Source organism: Myotis daubentonii, chromosome 5 (assembly GCF_963259705.1).
Source record: "Myotis daubentonii chromosome 5, mMyoDau2.1, whole genome shotgun sequence".
Taxonomy (NCBI): Eukaryota; Metazoa; Chordata; class Mammalia; order Chiroptera; family Vespertilionidae; genus Myotis; species Myotis daubentonii.
Genome location: NC_081844.1, coordinates 88,609,050 through 88,628,323, shown reverse-complemented (window position 1 = coordinate 88,628,323; position 19,274 = coordinate 88,609,050). Strand labels below are relative to the sequence as shown.

The 19,274-nt window shown below is 39.8% G+C and overlaps 1 protein-coding gene across 4 annotated transcripts in view; it reads right to left on the bottom strand.

The window, feature by feature from the left end:
- Nucleotides 1–19,274, bottom strand: part of SPINK5 (serine peptidase inhibitor Kazal type 5) — a 73,805-nt gene that overhangs the window by 17,552 nt on the left and 36,979 nt on the right. For 3 of the 4 annotated variants that reach the window (XR_009453092.1, XM_059698802.1, XM_059698803.1), the window contains exons 13-21: nucleotides 17,446–17,573; nucleotides 16,009–16,087; nucleotides 15,548–15,675; nucleotides 12,991–13,039; nucleotides 8,302–8,429; nucleotides 6,386–6,473; nucleotides 3,862–3,989; nucleotides 3,159–3,222; nucleotides 781–908 (exon numbers count right to left, since the gene is read on the bottom strand). Coding sequence is in view for 3 of the 4 variants with exons in the window: in XM_059698802.1 (XP_059554785.1) it covers nucleotides 781–908; nucleotides 3,159–3,222; nucleotides 3,862–3,989; nucleotides 6,386–6,473; nucleotides 8,302–8,429; nucleotides 12,991–13,039; nucleotides 15,548–15,675; nucleotides 16,009–16,087; nucleotides 17,446–17,573 (920 nt within the window). In the remaining variant the exon portion in view is untranslated. The remainder of the gene's footprint in view (nucleotides 1–780; nucleotides 909–3,158; nucleotides 3,223–3,861; nucleotides 3,990–6,385; nucleotides 6,474–8,301; nucleotides 8,430–12,990; nucleotides 13,040–15,547; nucleotides 15,676–16,008; nucleotides 16,088–17,445; nucleotides 17,574–19,274) is intronic. The other variant, XM_059698804.1, reaches the window with a different exon arrangement.

Below are 19,274 nucleotides of genomic sequence, written 5' to 3'. Positions count from 1 at the left end.
TTTAGCAGCCTTTCCACTCTATATAGGATAGACTAAAAAATCCTTGATCTGGCATTCAAAGCTGGTGAAGTGGCTAAGTATTAACTAAATTTAAAAACTTGCACTTTACTGTACATATGACAGTTTTCTTAATTTTAGATCTTTACCTATGCTGTTCCCTTCTTTTGGTCTCATTCTTTTCACTCCTGTCCTCATATTATCCAAATTTAAGGTAAGGTTCTATAGCTGAATAAAGCTATTAACTTTCCCTTCCCTGAAGTAGTATAACATACTGTCTACCTCATTTGTCATTTAGCAGTGTATTATGTTAACTAATGCCCATGTCTAATGTCTAATGAACTATATGATTTCTCGAAAGTTTCTTTCATTCATCTTTGTATAACCATTATACACTTTATACATTGTAGATGTCCAGTAAATGACTGGTGAATAAGAAATAATTTAGTTGTACTTCCAAACATTGTGTAAAGAGCTAATTTTCACTTCCTGAAAATGTGGTATTTTCAAAAGTATAGATAGAGGAGTTAGATTGCTTTTAAATTGATGTGTTTTCTTCCCAGAGGAAATTAAAAAATAATCCAGAGCAGGGATCCAATGATAGCAAAGGACTAACAATTCTATCGAGACAAATGTTGTGATCTATTGAGAGGCTCCACCCAGAGAATATAATAACAATCTAATATATTGTCTATTTCTAGAATTGCAATACTTATTATCTCCCCAGCTCTGTGCCTCCCCAGCTCTGCTGACCCACAGCAGGGGCGTCCTTTGTGCACTCACAAGACTGATTTACACATGGCACACTTGTTGCCATGGGTCTTGCCATCTGGACCACGCACGGGATCATTTTCTCGTGTGCAAAAGAGATTTCCATTTTGCAAAAGGCTCCGAAATTCACCGCATGTATCCTAAAAGGAGGAGAAAAGGTAAGAGCTTGGGTATTTTCTTGGAAATTACTTTGTTGGGTTCCTACTAAGTGCTTCCTAAAAAAAAGAGAAAATGACCTAAAGATTTTTTTTCTGGCAATTGTTTTGCTCAATTCCTACTAAGCACACAGGACTTAAAAGGTGGTAAATCTTTTTTCCCCCCCTTGAGATTTAGCCCCTGAATTCAGACTGAAGTTGCAATCACAAACAAGCAGTAATCTTTTAATAAAGTGGGTCTCTGAGGACTGGTCACATTTCTTACTCTGGGTTTTATTGTCCATTTCTATTATAATAAAAAAATACACAAAGCAATGAACACATCATAGAATTTAAAAAAATGGGTTTAGACAGAACTTTAAAGTTTATCTGGTCCAACCATCCATACTATATCTCAATACCCTTTATATCATGCCTGCCAAGAAGTTACCTAATTTGCACTGGAATACCTGCAGCAATAAGGAGTCCATTACCTTCCATATAGTTGATTCCAAAATTTCTATTAGATTGTTCCAACAAATTAGCCATAGTGCTACTTTTGGGGAATCTTAGAAAATAGTAAATCCTATAGGATCCCTAATCTTAGGTTTGATTCTTCTAAGATGTCATTGCAATTAAGATGAGTATGTTTCGTTAGACCAGTAGACAAAGTCCAAGTATTTTCCTTCCTCAGAGAAATTGAGAACAATTTTCTTCACATGTTTGGAGAAACCTTCCTTGTCCTTCTCCCTGTGCTCTCTTCCAAGAGCTAAACATGCCAGATACTCAGTCATTCTGTTTCAATCATCGGTACCATTTCTCATTCTGAACTCCTCCCCTTTCCTAAAGAATCTAATATAATATTCCAGGTGTGTCTGGACAGGCACTAACGTTTTGACAGCTACACCATACTGTTAATTACAATTCCAGTCTGCCATCGAGAGACCTCAGATGGGGGGTGCCTCTCTGTGCCACAGTTACCTCATCTATAAAAAGGAAGTGTATTCCACTTGGTTAAAATAATAAAGACCAATATGCATTAAGTATTCCATATATGTCATGGGTTGTTAAGAGAATAACATGAGATAATACACATGACTGACATCTTGGAAATACTCAGTAAATGTTAGCTCCAGAATTATATGAGGAATTAATAGAGAGTAAGAAATCACTTAAGATCATAGAATAGCACTTAGGATTGACTTTGAGGGGCTTTATTTGTTTGTTTGCATCTTTAAGTTTAAATTTAAACTCAATGAGGACAAAATTGAGTTTTTCTCCCAACTCTGCTTTAAGGTTCGCTGCCAGATTTCCTAACTGGTCATAGTTATGGAAAGGAAATGTGGTATGAGAGGACAGTTTGTAAGTAGTAGCTAATATGAAATAGTCTGATTCTGAAGAACTTTCTCTTGCAAATATTGAAAAGTGAATCAGATGAGCATATCATATTATTTTTAAATCCAGACCCACAATTGTGGGAAATAAAATTGTAAACAAAACAATCTTGCAGAATTCCAAGTGTGATACTTTTGTTTAGAAATTACTTTTAATGTCAATAGTTTTTGATGGGGGCAAAAAAATAACCCCCAAATTGGAAAAAATCTAACTGGGATCATTCCTTTTAAATCAAGAAAATATTATTTGGTAAAGTTGCTTTTCTATTTTTCCCCAAACTGCTGGCAACAGAAATATTTAAGGGTAAAGCAAGAAACAAACACAGTTTGACAAATGTGGCCATCTAAAACTGCATGGTGTGTTAGAAATAATGCTAGATCGGTATCAGGGAGCCTGGTTTTAATTCCATTGTTTCCATGTTTCAATTGTAAAAACTCTGAAATATGAAGACATGGATTCTGACATCAATATTCCCATTAGGTTTCTAAGCAAGCACTTCTATCTGCTTTAAATTATCACTTAAAAATGTGGGAATAAGTTAAATTAGGAGTTTGCAAGTAAAACTATGGCCTGGGAGCAAATCTGGCCCAACAGTGTTTTTGCAAAGAAAGTTTTATTGGAGCACATCCATGCCCATTTGCTTTGGAGATACAATAGCAACTAGAGTGTCTGTGACAGAGACTGAACAACCACTATATAAAAATATCTACTTTCTGGCCCTCTAAGAAAATGTTGTTAACCGGGACTAAATGAACCTTGAGTTCTCTCACACAGGCTTCAGTAATTTCATGAATTATTTTTAAAGAGAAACTACAAAACCTCATTCTTTCACTCCAGGTCTGAATACTCCAGGACAGTTACCTTTTCGGTTTCTCTCTTAACCTTTGTTCTGGATTCGGCTTCTTTTTCTTTTGCTTCTTGCTGGCTATTGGAGAGAATGGTGGAAAGAATCATTCCCAGCACCCAGTACGTATTATCCTAAAGGGGATGTCTCTCCAGATAGAAATATTCCATTCCTTCCATATCATAACCAACTTAGCTTGGGAGTAAAAAGGCAAATGCACACCCCCATCTTATTCTTGCTTTTAGTGTTGCTTAAACAATAAAATATGCCACAGTGAGTCAGCAAATATATTTTCATATTTCTTTTAGAAAACAGAGATTTGTCCTTCTCCCCAGAATGCAGCTAGAATACTTAAAAACAGTGACTAGATATTAGCAAGTTTTCAATTGATAGGCCCAATGATTACATCTTTAGGTTATTCATGACAGTATGTATGCAGAGAACAGAAATCTCCGTCCTGTATGCCATTAGCTTGGGGGAGTTTCCCCTTAGCACATGGTCCTCTCTTGATGGCGATTCAAGTGCCTTTCAGAGCACTGAGAACACTACAAAGAAATGCACTAACTCTAGGGCTTTATCATAGGAAATCACTGAACTCAATTCAAAGATAGCCTTCATTTTCTAACTCCAAGAGAAAACCTCCAATATCCTCTCTGTTGCCCGCCCCAGATGAAGATATCTTCTCCAATCAGCAGAAGCAGTGGCTGAAGATCTACTCACAAGAAGGCCTCACACATGGAACAGGTGTTGCCATGGATTTTCCCATCCAGTCCCTCAATGGGGTCATTCTCTCTGGTACAGGGAAGTCGTCCGTTCCTCACATAGTTACGGTATTCACTGCACAGCTCCTGCCAAGAATCAGGTAACTAAGTATTAGAAAGCTTCCTCACATTATCCCTTTGAAAACTATGATGTAATGAACCGAAACATAAATGATAAATGGAAAAGGTGATGCAGAAGATTGATAAGAGCCAAGATGCTTTTCAGAGGCCCAGGTCACACATTATTTGGAATATAAGATTGTTGTTCCATATCTTATTAGAAAACCTTCAATTCAATGTAAATATTATTCTATGCATGGCAGCAGGAGAGATATAAAGAAGAATAATTTACTGTTCCTTTTGTAAGGAAATTTGTGGTAGGCAGGACAATAGCTGCCAACTCCCAAATTTGTATGAGCCCTAATACCCAGGGCTTGTGAATATATCACCTTAGGGCAAAAGGAATTCGCAAATGTGATTAAATATGGGAGACTGAGATGGGGAGGTTATTCTGGAAAATTCTAGTGCCCAATGTAATCACAAAGTTCCATCCTTAAAACTGGGAGAATGAGACAGACAAAATAGTGAGAGGGAGATGTGACAGCAAAAATAGAAATGCAATGTTGTTGGCTTTGCAGATGATGAAAGGGGTCCAAGAGCAAAGGGACATGAATGGTCTCTAGATGCTAAAAAAAGCAAAGAGACAAATTGTTTCCTGGATATTCTAGAAATGAATACACCCTACCAATCCTTTGATTTAGCCCAGTGAGATGTGTGCCAGACTTCTAGCCTAAAGAACTATAAGTCAATAAGTCTGTATTGTTTTTAAGCTACCAAGCTTGTGGTAATTTGTTAGAGCAAAGAATTTTTATTTTCTTTTGAATAAATACATAGAAGCACTTATCAGTTAGAATACAAAAAATTAGATAATTGATAAATAAAGAAAAATTATTGGCATAAAAGATGATAGAACTGTTAAGTATATTATATAAATGGAGAAAATCTTCAGGGATCCCCTATTACTGAGCCATGAAAATTGGTCAGAATTTTGATAAACAGAGGAAAGGGACATTCATGACTGAGTATGAGCAAGACCGTGTAGAAGGTAAAATTCATTGTATATATAATATTGAGGACTTTAGATATGTGAGGGGCTGTGCTGTTATATATTAATGGATAAGTACCTTGAGATTTTATTAAAAAATAATAAAATAGTGTCCTTATGTTATTAATGAGAAAACTAAGACACAAACATGTCAACCGTTTGACCACTGGTGTGGAGATGGATGAAGCAAGAATTTGAACCCTGACAGTCTGAGTCCAGAGTCATTTTAACCTCAACTTTATTGAGTCCATAAGAACTGGAGCCTTGAATTAATGCTTGTCAAGAAGCAACAAGGTGATCAGTATGTCTGGACCAGGGTAGCAATGGGTAGAATAGTAGGAAATGAGGTCTGAGAGGTGGCAGAGGTCAGATTGTGTATGGCAAAGTAAGCCACTAGAATGACCTTGGTTTTTATTCTGAGTGAGATGAGAAGACACTGGGTGGCTTAACCTGTCTTTATTTTTTAATAATTACTTTGGCTTTAGAGTTGAGAGTAGATTGTAGGATGCAAACGTAAGAGTAGGGAGAAGAAATGAGATCTTCAAAATTAGAAAAGGATAAAGGAAATAAGTAATAAAGATCTGAGGCATAGACTATGGGAAAATTACAAATTGAAAGTGCATGTAAAATCTAAAGTACATCATGGGCATTAAAACTAGAACTTGTGGTCCAATTGCTTGCTCTCAAATTACTAATTATATACATTCTTGAACTTCTTATCTGAGCCTCTGAATCCTCTTCTATAAAATACAAATAGTAATACATACTTTGAATGATTACTACAAAGATCAGTCTTAAAATTGTTAGACCACATTGCATACAGTAGCAATGAAACAATTAATAGCCATGACCATTATCATTATCGTCGTCATCATCATCATCATCATCATCATCATCATCATCATCATCATTTCATTATCATCATCATGGAGATGTTAAGAAGCAAGCCAAAGGCTAAATGATGCTACAGAGTAATTTCTCCAAAATCTCACAGAGAATTGGGATGAAAACCTAGGTAGTTTTCTTTCTTTAACTAAACACCTTTAGATGACAGGTATAGGGGAAATCTAAAATCTGCCTCTATTGGATTGCATTCAGACAACAAGACAATCTGCATGTACTTCTTCATTGGGATAATATAATTCACATGCTTAGTAGAGAAAAGGGTGGTTGACCTCATCTCAAATGCACAAGCAACTTGATCAAATTTGTTATGAATAAACTGAACCGGAAGAAGGGATCTTCATATACATGAGGATCCAAATACATTTTCTCAGTTTGCAAAGTCACTACAGACACTAGGGTTGGAAGGAGGGAGTGAGGCCTGGCCTAATGAGAATGGAATAGGTGAGCAGCTCCGATGACCTGAAATACCTACCTGTACTGCTTCTCTCTTAACTTTCTCAGCTTCACCTTTCTCCTTTTCTTCCTTGTCATTATTTTTCTTCTCTTCTTCTTCAAGCTCACTGCAATAAAAAAAGAAGAACATACAAGCTAAATACAATTTCTCATTCTCTTTGGTAATGTATTTTCAGAAGGAATGAGGATCTTCCAGACCAAAGGTTAGATTTAGTCTTCAGTACAATTTTATCCAGTCGAAGAGGTGGTAATACTTTGCCCATTTATGCAGATAAATTCAGTAGTTTCCAACACTATTTAAAAATTAAAGCCAGCATGATTTTCTACTAGTATGTGAACTTCAGGTGGTCTTTTTTCTATTAGTCAGTGACTTCAACCAATATAGCCTCAATTGCCTTGATTTTTAAAAAAATTGTGAAACTTTTCCTGTTTAAATAACTACCACATCAATGATGAAATCAAGGGATGAGACCAAGTCAAATAATGGGTCCATAATCAAAATAAACCATGTTTCACTATAACATAAAAATTGTAAGTATTATTTTAATGGCATTAATAATATTCAAGTTGAAAATCAAGTTTTAGAGTGCAATAATGATTCAAGCCCAAGAAGTTTCAACAACTAATATTTGGAGGTTGATCATGAGCCCGATTGGCATTCTTGCCATTTTCTACTAACATGAAGCATAGTAAGGCTGGAAAAAATCCTTAGCCTTTATCACGTCTAACCTAGTCATCACTTGACTAGCAAATCCAGCAGGTGAGAGAAAAGCCCTAATGTCTGCCCTGCCCTGTTAATCTCTTTTTTAAGGAACTTAAATCTTATACTTAACACTGGACAAAGACATGTGAAAGTTAAGGAGCAACACTGACTTTGCACCTCTTTCAGGAGATATTATTTAAATATTTTTCTCAAAATTTATTTTAACTTGAGGCTCCGTAGATTAGGAGTCTAAGAAGGAGAAGAAATAGAGGTGGTAATATGTCATTAGCTTCTCCTGTATTTTTTTATTTTTATTTTTGTTAATCCTCACTAGAGGATATTTTTTCCATTGCTTTTCAGAGAGAGTGGATAGGAAGGAGAGAGGGGGAGAGGGAGAGAGAGGATGAGAAAGAGAGAGAAAAAACCATCGATATGAGAGCGATACATGCATTGGCTGCCTCCCGAATGCTCCCCCACCAGGGCCTAGGGAGAAAACCCACAATCAGGTATGTGCACTTGACCAGGAATTGAACCTGCAACTCTTGGTGTGCAGGCTGCTGCTCTAACCACCTAGCACACTGGCTAGGATGATCTTCTCCTATATTGTCCCACACAATGGAGTAACACAGTGGCCTATTAGGCCCTGGACCCAGCTTACCAAGAAGACATTTTAATAAACAGCTATGACATGGGCCTGCCTCTTAGGGGTTTAACTCTCTACACTAAACCACTTCTCAGAATATTTATTTCACCTATGTATAGTAATATCTCTGAAAGAATAAATATGATTCTCTTTAGTCCATTTCTTACTCAGGTTACTTTAAGAGCCTTTATATAATAGACCAAAGACCTTTGTCTAAATGGTTTTACCTTAACCAATATCTGAATATACTCACAGAATCGTAAAATGTCAGGGGTTGGAGAGAGACCAAAGAGATCATCCCATCCAGATTATCAAAATTCTGCTCTCTCTTTGTTATCAGATGTTAAGGAAATTTTGGCACTAAATTAAGGCTTTTCCACCCATTACTTAATTAGCAGATAGAAGGATTATTGAATAGAGAATAACATTGTCACTATGTGATTCAACATTACCTAATGTCTTGTCCAAGTGCTTTTAAAATTACCTAGCATACAGTATATAATCTATACATTTCTGGAAAAAAATAGTGAGATTCAGGGATGATTAATGATGAAGAAATTCCATGGGAGAGATAAGGGTAGATACTCACAACACAGTTGCACACATAGCACACTTGTTCCCATGCATTTTGCCATCTGGGCCACGGACAGGGTCATTCTCCCTGGTGCATATGAGCATTCCATTCCTCACTTGGTTCCGAAACTCACTGCAGAGCTCCTGGAAAATGAAGAAAATATTTTCTCAGAGCAGTTTTCTACCCTCCCTGTACCTTTGCCTATTATGAGAAATAGGCAAAGCGTAAGAAGGAAAAATCAGTAAGTCTTTTCAAAGCTGATATCACAGACTCAGAATTGTCCTGGCACTAAAGTGGGTCTGTAAACATCCTCATCACTCTCCTGAGCGCGCTTACCATCCAGTTGTAAAAGAAGGCTGACACAATTGATAAAGAAAAATATATATGTTGTGTTGCACATCAGTCTATTAAAGCTATGAAAGATCAAAGGTGAGAAGAATCAATAGGCCTCAAAAGAGAGGAACTGATAATATTGCTGAGCCTTCATGAGAAAGGAAATCTTTCCATTTGTGACAATTTGGATGAAACTTGAGGGCACTAAGCTAAGCAAAATAAGTGAGGCAGAGAAGGACAAATACTGTATGATCTTCTATGTGGAAATGAAAAAAAGCCGAATTCAGAGAAATGGAAAGTAGAATGGTTACCAAGGGATTGGAGGGCAGGGGGGCAAATGGGAAGATGTCATTCAAAGGGTACAAACTTCTGGAAACTTCCAGTTATATGTCAGATCAGCCCTGGGGACCTACCATACATGGTGATTACAGTTAACAATACTGTATTATATGCTTGAAAGTTGCTAAGAATAGATCTTAAACATTCTTATCACACACACACACACACAAATTCTGTGATGTGGAGGAGTTAACTAAAACTATGGTGGTAATCATTTTGAAATCAACACATTGTATACCTTAAACATATACAATGTTATATGTCAATTATATCTCAAGAAAGCTAGGAAAAAATAAAATTAAAATAATGTGCAAAAACAGAATATTGCTGAACCTTGATTTGTCTTTAGAGTCTGAGAAAAAAAGAGAAAAACATGCTCAACTAAAAAATAAAGAAATATCTGAAATAAAGATGTGGAAGAGAGAACAAGTATGACATCTGGAAAAGTTGACACCTTTCAGGAAGTTACTTGTTAAAGTGGGGGATGTGGACTTAAAACCGGAGAACAACAACAGGAGTGGAGGAAAAAGGAATGTGTTAGAATCATTTGAAAAATCTAAAACAACTTAGCAACTCATCAGATATTATGGATAAAACAAATTTTCAATTCTAAATTACCAACAAAAAATGGCTTCAGCTAACAGAAAGTTATTGAGAAAGTGAGTCAGTTTAAAGGTAAACTTTTAAACTGTGTCAACTTTCCCCAAATAAATTATTAGGCTTATACTTTGCAGCTATTGCTAAGAGATAGAATACATAAAGGTAAATATTGTATAGAGCTCTAATATGAGAGTAATCCAACATCTACATACAGAAAGATTTTGTTCTGCTACTTGTAAAATTATCAACACTAATAAAAGAGAAAAATGGTAATTGGTGTACGAGCTACCCTTTTCATTGGCTAATCAGGGCTATATGCAAATTAACTGCCAACTAAGATTGGCAGTTAACTACCAACAAGATGGCGGTTAATTTGCATATGTAGGCACAATGCAGGGAGGCGAAAGGGAAAGCAGGAAGAAGCCCCCTGCCACTGACAGTGATGGGAAACCCAGGGGGGAGCTAAGAGCTGGGGGGCAGGGCAAAGGCGGCCCTGGGGCCGCCTTTGCCCTGCCCCCCAGCCATGATCGGAGAATCAGGCGCCTTTGCCGCCCTGGCCAGTGATAGCAGGAAGTAGGGGTGGAGCCAGCGATGGGAGCTGGGCACAGTCGAAGCTGGCAGTCCCAGGAGCTAGGAGTCCCTTGCCTGGGCCTAAAGCAGAGCCCACGATAGTGGGGCCGCTGCAGCTGCGGGTCCCGATGCCCGGGCCGGAGGCCTCAGCCAGAGGTGTCAGGCCTGGGCAAGGGGCCGATCCTGCGATTGGAGGGTGATGGGGGTCAACGCCTGAGGGCTCCCAGTATGTGAGAGGGGGCAGGCTGGGCTGAGGGACACTCCCCCCCCCCCACCCAGTGCACGAATGGCAGTTAATTTGCATACTCACAATGATGAGAGGCAAAAGGGGAAGGACTGAAGAATGGTGATCAGCAACCCAGGCGGCAGGCAAGAGTTGGGGGGTGGGCAACGGCTGACTTTCCCCACCCCCCAGCGGGTGATCGCCATGGGAAAGCTGGGGTTGCCGGCTGGCCTGTGGCCCTGATCGCCAGGGCAATTGGAGGGCAGGAGGGCCAGAGCCAGGCCAGGCGGCAACCGCGGACCCCCACCATGGTGGTGGAAGGGCGGGAGGGCAGGGTGCAGGCCAGGCAGCAATCCCGGACCCCCGCCATGGCGATCGGAGGGCGGGAGGGCCGTGTTGCAGGCCAGGCAGCAACCCCGGACCCTCTCCATGGCGATCGGATGGCGGGAGGGCCTGAGCGCAGGCCAGGCAGCAAACCTGGACCCCCGCCATGGCGATCCGAGGGCAGGAGGGCCGGAGCGCAGGCCAGGCAGCAGCCGCGGACCCCCACCATGGCGATTGAAGGGCATAGGGCCGGAGCGCAGGCCAGGCCGCAACACCGGACCCCCGCCATGGCAATCGGAGGGCAGGAAGGCCTGAGCGCAGGCCAGGCAGCAGCCGCAGACCCCCACCATGGCAATTGAAGGGCGGGAGGGTCTGCGTCCCTCAATCGCCATGGCGATCGGAGGGCAGGAGGGCGGGGCGCAGTACAGGCATCAACCCTGGACCCCTACCATGGCAACTGAAGGGCGGGAGGGCCTGCGCCCCTCCATCACCATGGCGATCCGAGGGCAGGAGGGCGGGGCGCAGGCCAGGCCACAACCCGGACTCCTGGAACCTCTCTTAAAGGTTCTCTTAAGGCAGTTGGCGAGGGACCTTGGAGAGCCCCAGGGGGCCCTGGTGCCAGCAAAACAGACCTGGGGCGGCTCTCCCCAGAAGGTCCAGAGAACAGCCACTGCAGCCCGCCCCCACCTCAGCGCAAGGCATGGCACGCTGGGCCCACCCACCCCCTCCCAGAGGCCCCTGGCTTGCTCATGCAGCCCTGGTCACATCACCGGAGCAGCTATAAGGCACAGAAAGCACCATGGACAGCTGCTTGCTCCCACTTGCATTTGCTAAGAAAAGGCCAGAGGGTGTGAGGGCTGGCTCACATCTCCTTCTCCCTCCTTTTACTCCTCCTCTGGCTGCTTAGCTCGCCCAGCTTCTTATCCAGGCTCCTCTGCAGCTGGGCCCACTTGGTGGGGTCCAGGGACTGGTCCTTGGCCCCACTGCCAACGTACAGCACTCCCACCCAGCTGATTCTCTGCGGGGCGTGGGCGCGGGCCCTCTCCCCACAGCCATGGATCTTGGGCAGGCAGTGGCTGAGGCAGTAGCGGTCGGTGGCTGCAGTGTGGGCAGAGCAGTCCCGGATTATGAGAGGGATGTCCAACTACTGGTTTAGGACCAATCCCTGTAAACTGGCAGGACATTTTTCGAGGGGTCCCAAATTGGAGAGGGTGCAGGCCAGGCTGAGGAACACACCCTCCCCCGTGCACGAATTTCGTGCACCGGGCCACTAGTCTATATAATAAAAGCCTAAGCAACCGTTACGGTGGAACAACCAGAATGACTGGTCACTATGATGTGCACTGACAACCAGGGGCAGATGCTCAATGCAGGAGCTGCCCCCTGATGGTCAGTGTGCTCCCACAGGGGGAGCAGCCGCTAAGCCAGAAGCTAGGTTCACAGCTGGTGAGTGCAATGGTGGTGGTGGGAGCCTCTCCCACCTCCACAGCAGCGCTAAGGAGCAGCGAGCCAAGCAGTAAGGAGCCTGCGGCTAAGGAACAGCAAGCTGAGTGGTAAGGAGCAAGCAGGTGGGTGATAAGGAGCGCAGGATCCCAGATTGTGAGAGGGATGTCTGACTGCCAGCTTAGGCCTGATCCCCTGGCCTAAGCTGGCAGTTGGACATCCCCCGAGGGGTCCTGGACTGAGAGAGGGCACAGGCTGGGCTGAGGACACCAGCCCCCCAGTGCATGAATGTAGTGCAATGGGCCTCTAGTAAAATTATAAAAGCATGTAAAAAAAGTACAGGAGATTAAAATAACTAGAAAGTCAAAGTCAAAATTTTATGTACTAATCATTAACTAGGAGTGAAAATAGTAGTATTCCATATTTGGGAAGTGACAAAGAACAAACATGATAAATATCTGCGCATTTTTTTGTAAATTGGACTAATATGAATGATACAGTCTTGTACTTTATATTATAAATAACAGAGATTTGAATTACATAAATTGAAATTAGTTAATTAAAAAGATGGATATTAATAATCTGTACCTGAAAACAGAAAATGAAGAAAAGCCGAATATGGAGAATATCCCTTACAAAGTTAATAACAGTCCAATTTTCATGAAATGAAACTAAAAATTTGAATTATCATGCAATAAAATTGGTCCTCTGCAAACTCCTAATCAAGATCATTTTCCCTCAGGTTAAAGGGTTTTTTTGTTCATTTCAGGCATGAAGATTGAACAGGAAAACATTGCTGATGAGATAGCTAGAATGCTATTACAGAGAAAAACAGTGCCAAGGCATAGCACTAGCGTTCCTGAGAAAATTACCTTTGCAGCTTCTCTTTTAGCCTTTGTTCTTGCTCTTTCTTCTTGTTGACTATAAGTAACAGGATGAGGAGATGGGGAAAAAGAGAAGAAATGAATCTTAGTACAGTTGAATAGATTCTTCACATTTACCAGTTGACCATTCATTGCTTTGACTATTCTCAAGTAACACCAAAGATCCAATCATAGTTGTTTGTAATTTTATTGGAATAGATTAGAATGACTCACCTCTCCTCAAGAGAATGGGATGAAAGAGAAAGTTCCTTACTAAATAAGTCTGTTTAGCTTCCCAGCAAATACATTGCAATAAGAATGTATTTGCTGATTCTTTTGCATCTGCAACCACTCTTTATAAATTGGTAATATTTGGTTTTTGAGAAGCAATATATCATGGCAGTTAGGAGGAAAAACTCAAGCCAGATTGCATAAGAAGCACAAAAAATTCTTAATCTCTTTGTAGCTTCCTCATCTTTAAATGGGGAGGATAAAGGAAAGACAGGAAAGGTAATAAGAATACTTTTTTCGTTAGACTGTTGTGAGCCTGAAATGAGTTGATACATTAAAGCAATTAGAATAAGTATCTGGTCCATAAAAAAATGATTGACAAAAGTGGTATAAGTGATTGGTATTCTCATCATTGTAATCCTTATTAACAGTGACTTCTCCAAAAACTGGCATATGATGTAAGTGAAGTGAGAGTGACAGTTCTTAATCATTTTGGATAACTAACAGGTTGCAAGCTGAGTTCAGTGAATGGATCTATAGCATAATTGAATCTACAACACAAGCAATTTAATCATATTATATAGACAGAGAAATATAAAATAACTTGTGAAAATGTTTTACTATGTTCCAATCAACATAAGACCTGCCCATTAATCAAATTAAAAGTTTTATAATTTAATGTTTTTAATATATTTTATTGATTCTTTACAGAGAGGAAGGGAGAGGGATAGAGAGTTAGAAACATCGATGAGAAACATCGATCAGCTGCCTCCTTCCTGCACACCTCCTACTGGGGATGAGCCCGCAACCCAGGTACATGCCCCCGACCGGAATTGAACCTCGGACCCTTCAGTCTGCAGGCCGACGCTCTATCCACTGAGCCAAACCGGTTAGGGCAAATTAAAACTTTTTAAAAGTTGAAGAGTGTTTTAATATGATTTTGAAGTGTGCAAAAAAAAAGGCTATAGAGCCTTTTCTTGATTCTCAAGAAAGTCAATACCCTTCACTAACATATCCATAAAATATGAGGTGAAAAAACTTTGTTTCTTTTGGATATGGAATTTGAGAGTGATGGAAGAATATTATTTATATAGCTCCAATATTGTGAGGTTTCTCATACTTATTTAAAAGGAAAACTGATCTAAACTTTATCATTAGTCTACGTTGACTAAAAAATTCAAGAAGCCTTTTCTTCCCAGAGAAATTAACAGGAAGTACCAGAGTTGACCAGTAGATGGCAGAATGACTTCCTGTCATTGGGTGATTAATGTAGAGGTAAAGAAAAAAAGACTGAAACATGCCAACACACAGCTAAATACAACTACCACAGGTTGATCATGTTTATTTTTCTATCATTCACAACCTCTCTGAGCCTTTAATTTTCCATCTAAAACTTAAAATAATACAGAACTTATTTCATGGTTGTTGATAAGATTAAATGAGATTAGGTAGCAAAGCTCTTCGCAAGAACGAGACGATTATATGCATTCAATTAATCCTGATGACATTGAATACATAGTCACTATTTTGACTTCCGTCTAACAGATGTTTAGTGCTTCCATGGTCCAAATGCTATGGGATCAATCTTCTGGGTTTTGTTGTTTTCTACCAGAAAAGACTGCATGACTAAATCCTAAATCCAGAGATTCTGGCAGATAGAAAATAAATTGGAGTATCCCTTTGGACAAAGATCAAAAGACTTATTAGAGAATTATAGGCTTGTTTCGGGGACATAGCATGTCATTTATGGTACAGTGATACCTTAGTCCCCTTTAAATGGGCATCCAACTCCTACACAAGAAAGCCACCATTCCCGAAGCAGCCCCTCCTTCTCTAACGGTTAAAAAGTTCATCTTCATGTTGCACTCAGACCTGTCCCCCATAGCTCTCATCCATTTTAATTCTATTCCTTGAGGTCACACAAAATGAGTAGGCAGGTAGTAAATTGAAATAAAATTTTCTAAATTTTGCTGTGTACCATAATGATATTTTACATGTAATCTCCTCCATTTCCTATTTCAGCTGGTAATCCTGCACAAAACTAAAAGCAATGTGTAAGATTATCATAGAGTGTTTTCTTTTCTGAATAAAAGATTCTGAGTTCTGAAATATCCTAAAAGAAATTATTCTGTTTCTTTTTACATCACAATAATTACCTGAAAGCTCTCTACTTGCTATTTTGAGTTTGTGCTTTTTTTTTTTTTTTTAGCTTTTTTAAATGTGACACCCAAAATTGAATGCTACACTGAAGAGGAAAATGTATTTTTTGCAATTGTTTGACAATTTCTCTTAGTTCTATCTCCCCACTCCTTCAGAAGCTCTGAGCTCTACTCACAAGAAGACCTCACACATGGAACAGGTGTTGCCATGCATTTTCCCATCTGGGCCCTGGATGGGGTCATTCTCTCTGGTGCAAGGCAGTTTGCCACTCCTCACATACTTGCGGTATTCACTGCACAATTCCTGTGAAATCGAGGAGGCAAATTGAGGTATTGGACACATGTTGGATCATATTGCAAGAATAACTGGTGATTGGACTTTTTCTTAAGTGGGGATCAGCAATTGGCTTATTTTAGAACAGTTCTTAATTTTGAAGACATGAATATTTTTAAGTGATGAAATAATGGATCCTCAACTGAAAAATAGTCACATATGTGTCTATGCACACATGTAAACAAACACACAAACAGAAACTGTCCGCATGTTTCCTACAGTTTCAGGGAACTTATGGGTTCACTGAATGCCATCTATGGATCCCAGGTCCACATGCCTCTGACTTGGAGAAGGTCCCCTCACCTCAAAGGAAGTTGTCTCAGATTGTCTTTTATTTCTTGATTCAGTTTCCTTCTTTTTCTTTTCTTCTTCTTCTGCTTGGCTAAAAGAGAGTGATTAAGAAAGAAAGAAAGAAAGGAAGGAAGAAAGAAAGAAAGAAAGAAAGAAAGAAAGAAAGAAAGAAAGAAAGAAAGAAAGAAAGAAAGAAAGAAGTCATAAAATCTCCAGGTTGAAATTGATCTCAAATAACATTTAATTGCTATAGTTAATAGTACTTTAATTCTGTGCCTAACCTTGCACTCATACTAATGAAATTCTCACAAGTGCACGTAACAGAAGTACTATTTTAAGCCAAATTTACAGATGAGAAAACTGACAGGACATAGAACTAATAAATTCAGACTAAGGATGTCAAACCTAGTCAGAGGTGGTTTTCTAAACTTCCAGTACTCACAACTGTATCTCTGGTTATTATCTAGCTTTGCTCTAATCTGCCAGTCAATTTTCTACCTATCTCATCCTTGAAATCCCATGCCAGGTCATTTCATCCTTGAAGTCCTCAGCTTTAGAAAGCGCCTCCGGGCATTGAGCCGAACCTGTCTCCCACAGGTTCCACTCACTGGCCCCACTTTCACCCATGGAGACAACCTATAACTAGTCCTGTTTGCACGTTTAAAGACAAAAACTACTTGGACAATTCCAGGCTGCGACTTTCCCTTGACTAAGTGTGCTAAGCCTTCATAATTGTCAAAGGCCATGGTTTTCATGCATTTCTCCATTTCCTCTAAATATGTTTTTGTCTTCCTGTTGAAGTAGCTCTCTCATAATTGAACATAGTAATGAAGCAGAAGGTTAATCTGAACTCAGTGCTTACATTTTCTAGAATCCCTTTCATAATAATAATTATCTAGTGGAACAGAGAAACGTTAAACAAATAGTCACATGTATAAATTTACAACTACTGACTGTGATTACTATGATGAAGGAAAAGTTCTGGTTACTATGAGGGAGAAATTTAGGGGGTAGGAGCATAGAGTAGGTTTCAACAAAGCTCTTCAAGCTGACAAGATACATGAGAGGAGTCAACTCCACCAGATCCCAGTCATTCCTTATTCTAAATCATTCCTCCAGGTTCTGTGTATGGACTGAGGCACTGCTTTGCATATTGGTTTGTTTGCTTGGGGATCAGTGGTGTGATTTCAGATAACTTCATACTCCACTCTGCACAGGTCAGGTCCTTGGTCTACATCTTTTTTCACTTCATGGGAGCTTAACCAATCAGTGATCGAGATATGGGAATTATTCTTACATAATTATGACATGGTGCAAAAATATGGCACAATAATGCCATTGATAAGAAACAAACCCAACTTATAAAGTAAAATATCAAAGCTAAAAAATAAGGAAAAACAGAAGAAAGGACAAAACCCTCCCACATTTTCCAGCTATAGCACTACTCACAAGAAGACCTCACACATAGAGCACGTGTTGCCATGCATTTTCCCATCTGGGCCCTGGATGGGGTCATTCTCTCTGGTGCAAGGCAGTTTGCCATTCCTCACATACTTGCGGTATTCATTGCACAACTCCTGTCAAAACAGAGAAATAAGTGGGACATTTGTTTCATTTCTAGTCAAAGCAGCAGATCAAAACATCTGCATTGGCAGAAACTAATGTAAGGTTTCTTTGAGCCCAGGATTTTAGCTGTTTCTCTCTCAAATGTAAAGTTCAATTAAACAGGGGGGTAAAATGGATACATATGTAATACCCTTTGTAATACTTTAAGCAATAAAAAAAATAAAAAAATAAATAAAGTTCAATTAAACAAATAACACTCATCAGTTGCTAAGAGATGGGAGCAAATAAGACATACTAGGATGTCACAATATATTAAAAGAAATAGAAAAGTTAACTCCACTATAACCTAAACAGAATAAAATAAGTGTGAACATAGAGGTACAATAAAATCTGAGAACTCAAGAAGTTGGGACCATGAAATCTGATTGTAGGAAGCAGGGGAGATGTCAGGGAACAAGAATAATTTGATTAAGACCACGAAGAGTAAATAGGATTTACTCCTTTTTTAATGGATTGGAGAATATGCATATTGGATTGTTAAAATAAACTGAGAAATACAAGTAGAAAACTACATGGCATATAAAATAACATCAACTTCTGATTACAGGTAAAGTTTCCTCAAAAAATTAAAAATGGAGCTGCCATTTGACCCCATGATCCCACTTCTAGGAATATATCCTAAGAAGCCTGCAACACCAATCAGAAAGAACGTTTGCATCCTTATGTTCATAGCAGTGCTATTTACAACAGCTAAGATCTGGAAACAGCCCAAGTGCCTACCAGTTGAGTGGATAAAAAAAGCCATGGTACATTTATACAACAGAATACTATGCAGCTGTAAAAAAGAGAGATTTCTTACCCTTTGAGACAGCATGGAGGGACCTAGAGAGTAATATGCTAAGTGAAATAAGTCAGAGAAAGACAAGTATCACATGATCTCACTTATATGTGGAATCTAATGAACAAAATAAACTGACAAACAAAATAGATCCAGAGACATGGAAGCATGCAACAGACTGAGGATCCTCAGAGTGAAGGGGAGGAGGGAGGGAAGAGATCAACCGAAGAGCTTATATGCATAGAGGCATAACCCATAGACACAGACAACACTGGGGTGAAGGCCTGGGGAGTGGGGAGGAATGGGTCAATGGCAAAAAAAAAAGGAAGCCAAATAAGGAGACAAGAAGATTGAGATGTATCCTTGATCAAATATGTAACAAGCTACTTGTGGATTTAAGCAGAGCAGTATTGTGACCCGAATAATATTTTGAAACTTTACTCTGGCTGTGTGTGGGAGGACAGCTGGAAAAGGGATAGAACAAAACCTAGATGAAAGATTAGGAGACTCATCATCAAAACAATAGGTGATAATAACTTACATAAGGCTATGGGAACAGATAGTGTGACATTTCAGAGGTAAAAATCATGCTTTCTTAAAAAAAAATGTTTTTATTGATTTGAGAGAGAGAAAAAAAGGGAGAGGGAGAGACAGATAGAAACATCGATGAGAGAGAAACAACATCATTCCGTTGCTTTATGCATGCCCCACTGGGGATTGAATTGCAACTGGGACATGTGTCCTGACTGGGAATCGAGCTGGGACCTCTTGGTGCAGGGTTGATGCTCAACCACTGAGAAACACTGGCCAGGCTAAAAATTATGCTTTTTTTGATGTGTGGGATTAAGGTATTTTTATCCTATCTCAGATGTGA